This window comes from Triticum aestivum, chromosome 2D (genome assembly GCF_018294505.1).
Source record: "Triticum aestivum cultivar Chinese Spring chromosome 2D, IWGSC CS RefSeq v2.1, whole genome shotgun sequence".
Taxonomy (NCBI): Eukaryota; Viridiplantae; Streptophyta; class Magnoliopsida; order Poales; family Poaceae; genus Triticum; species Triticum aestivum.
In genome coordinates this window covers 24,725,454-24,729,160 of record NC_057799.1, presented here as the reverse complement: position 1 = coordinate 24,729,160, position 3,707 = coordinate 24,725,454, and the positions used below count along the sequence as shown (strand labels likewise).

The 3,707-nt window shown below is 47.6% G+C and overlaps 1 protein-coding gene across 1 annotated transcript; it reads left to right on the top strand.

Moving 5' to 3' along the window:
* Positions 1 to 716: 716 nt before the first annotated feature.
* On the top strand, positions 717 to 2,497 carry LOC123055569 (cystathionine gamma-synthase 1, chloroplastic-like). The gene is made up of 5 exons (XM_044479530.1): positions 717 to 1,352; positions 1,450 to 1,653; positions 1,786 to 1,872; positions 1,969 to 2,291; positions 2,374 to 2,497. The coding sequence occupies exons 1-5, from the start codon at positions 717 to 719 to the stop codon at positions 2,495 to 2,497; spliced, it is 1,374 nt and encodes a 457-aa protein (XP_044335465.1).
* Positions 2,498 to 3,707: the final 1,210 nt, after the last annotated feature.

The following is a 3,707-nucleotide window of genomic DNA, read 5'->3' as shown; positions in this document are numbered from 1 at the left end:
CAACTTTGTTTAATGATGATGCCTTCTCCAGCTCGTAGCACAGTACGACGTTCTACATGTAAACACGCAGGTTTGACCTACGACTTGGCTTAGATTCGTCCTGGCCCAGGTCAGTATTTCTTAATCCCACTAGCACGTTGCCGTCAACTAATCACTTGGATTTCGTAGCTGATCAATCATGGATCCACTAGTACATCTTAGTCGCCACACGGCTTAGTTACTAGCTACACTTGCGAGGCTGACACGTAGATGTGTGTATGTCGGCGCAGACTAAGTCAGACCGACCATGCATGCCACATCTGGGAGTGGGACGATATACTATGTTGTATACTACCTCGGTTCTGGTTTGTCCAATTTTAATCATAGATTTAACTAACAAAATACCAATATATGTCATAAAAAATTATATTGTTAGATCCATATTTGAACATAGTTTCCAACGATATAGCTTTATATAACATGCATTGATATTTTGTCAGTTAAATTTATGATCAAAATTTTACAGTAAATAAATACGAAGGGTGCCTATAAATCAGAACGGAGCTAGTACGTCTAAGCAGACAAGTAGATCTGCCTGCCAGTATATATTAGCGCACCAACAACACAAGCGAGCGGCTCTTCCTCCACCCTAAGGACACAGTTTGTCCATCCACCTGAGCTTCGCAATCACTTCCATTCCTTCGACTTGTTTTCACTACTATTCCTCGCACTAATCAATGGCGCCGACGGCCAAGGCTTCGTCCACCAAGCAGCACCGCCTGCTCCGCGCTCGCCGTTCTTCTTCAAAGCGCACGGCCGCTTTGAGCCCAGAGGCGCTGCTTGGTGCCACCCTCCCTGGCGTCCACCACCGCTTCGTGCCGGTGTTGCAGCAAGATGACGCCGTCGCCACAGGTCCGACGCGAGATGCTGCTCTCTCCGACGAGACCCTGGCGGTCCACGCCGGGGAGAAGATGGGCGGCATGGTGGGCACCGACTCGATCGCAACGCCGATCGTGAGCGGCACGACGCACTGGTTCAAGAGCTCCCGGAACCTCATCGCGTTCAAGGAAGGCCGGCGCCACAGCTTCGAGTACGGCCGCTACAGCAACCCCACTGTGAAGGTCCTGGAGGACAAGATCAGTGCGCTGGAGAGGGCCGAGTCGACGCTGGTCACGTCCTCCGGCATGAACGCCATCGTCGCCACGCTGCTCGCGCTCGTGCCGGCTGGCGCCGGCCACGTGGTGACCACGACCGAGTGCTACAGCGAGGCGCGCGCCTTCATCCGCGACAAGCTCTCCAAGATGGGCATCAAGGTGACATTCGTCGAGCTCAACGACATGGGCACGCTCAAGGCCGTTCTTGACCAAGGCAATGTACGTTTTATTTGGCAGCTTGTAATTTCCTCAATTTACCAACTAGATACTATTTTGGTTGTTTCTAACTCCGTGAAGCTTAACTCTGATGATGCAGGTGACACTCTTCTACACCGACTCTCCGACGAACCCTCATCTCAAGTGCATCGACATTAAGCTCGTGGCGGAGCTTTGCCACAGAAAAGGGGCTCTTGTGTGCATCGACAGCACCCTCGCCTCGCCCATCAACCAGAAGCCGCTCACCCTCGGGGCCGACATCGTCGTGCACTCCGCCACAAAGTACATCGCCGGCCATCACGACGTGAGTACCTAGCCTAGATCACATGTTTTCTCATAGACGTACAATTGCACTGCCATTTTGCTCCTTTACTTCCAAGATCACTAGTAGTTCCTATATAAATTTAAGACTTCTCATCGTGGCATTCCATTTCAGGTCATGGCAGGATGCATTAGTGGCTCCAAGGACCTCATCTCCAGGATACGTGCGTGGCACCACGACCTTGGCGGCGCCATAAGTCCGGTATGTAGGATCAACTATCAGCTAGTTCTTGTTGTCGAAAATCTAGATGTTAATATTTGGATTAAAACTGACCACTTGCATTGCAATTTACTGCAGGACGCAGCCTACATGATCATACGAGGCCTCAAGACGATGGCACTACGCGTGGAGACGCAAAACCACACAGCTTTGCGCATGGCACGCCTGCTCGAGAACCATCCCAAGATCGAGCAGGTGTACTACCCTGGGCTCTTGAGCAGCCCGTGGCACGACATCGCCAAGCGCCAGATGACGGGTTTCGGCGGCGTCATCAGCTTCGAGGTGGCGTCGGATCTTCACGGTGTCATGATGTTTGTCGACGCGCTAGAGATACCATTCATCGCAACGTCGCTCGGCGGGTGTGAGAGTCTGGTGCAGCAGCCGGCTGTCATGTCCTTCTGGTACGTGACGTTTTGAGGAGAATGCAATATATATGTATGGTCGATTTTTTGCTTAGATTGCATGGATTTGTGTTTTCATCAGGGGGCAGAGTGGCGAGGAGAAGGCAAAGAATGGGATCAAGGACAACTTGGTGAGATTTAGTTTTGGGATTGAGAACTTTGAGGATCTCAGGGATGACATTCTCCAAGCCCTCGAGAAGATTTAGACTACTCCTAATGACTAATTAATAGTGTATCAATTTTGAAAAACAAGCTTGGTAGAAACCCTTTATATACATATGATAGGTAGTAGTCAATTTGTGCTGAAATTCAAATGAGAGGTAACTAGTAGGTATTCTTTTATTTCTTGACGGAAGAAGCTCAAATTTGTTGATAGACAGATACATGTGCTTCGGGGCCATATGTATTCGAAAGAAATTCAAATATACAAGACATGTTACATTATGTTTCACTAGTACAGTCATGGCCATCCATCACTTCAAGTACACACTAGGAGTGCTAGAGGTAAGGTCATTAGTAGAGAGGAGATTGTCCTTGTACAAAATTACAAAGAACGAAGAATTGGGTTCTCTCAATTCCCTAATATCATCTTTCCTAGCCATCATCACAAATCCCTATTTCCCCCATGTCTTGCTTAATTTGAGTTGTGGGGTCTTGTTTGGCTTTGGGCTCTCTCTCTCTCTCTCTCTCTCTCTCTCTCTCTCTCTCTCTCTCTCTCTCTCTCTCTCTCTCTCTCTCTCACACACACACACACACACACACACACACACACACACACTTTGTTGGTGTGGATCTCGCTCAAGTGTTTCTCGCTCTTGCTATTTCTTTTTCAAATTGTCCATTAATATCTCTTCGGGTATCGAAGGGAGCAACGATATGTGCCCTCCTTCATAGTAGAATGTGAGAAGATTAGCACACCGGTGATTTGAACATCATGATCAAACAACCAAGGTTTTCCCAACAACAGTTGTAGACTTACATTGGCATGACGTCACACTCCACTTGATCCGAGTACTTTACAACGGAAAACTGGATGGTAACCAAGTTAGTCACTCGGAGTGTTCCATAATCACCGTGTCATTGCATCTTATAGGGACTTGGGTGTCTTCTTTGTTTCAGTCCCAACCTCTCCACTAAATTTGAACTTCCAATGTTGTTGCAGCTTCCATTGTCAACAATAATTTTGCAAACCTTGTTCTTGATGGTGACATGAGTGTGAAAAAAATTATTTGTTGCCCCTTCTCTTCTCTAATTGCACTAATACCATGCACACTACAGGAAATAAATCAACCCCCCAGGTCGGCATGAATATCACTTCCACCTCTTTCTTCTTCCCTAGACTCGTCATCATCTTGTTCCCCATTATCTTCATGTTCACTACTCTTTGATTCCCATTCACCTTGTTCATTAATGAAT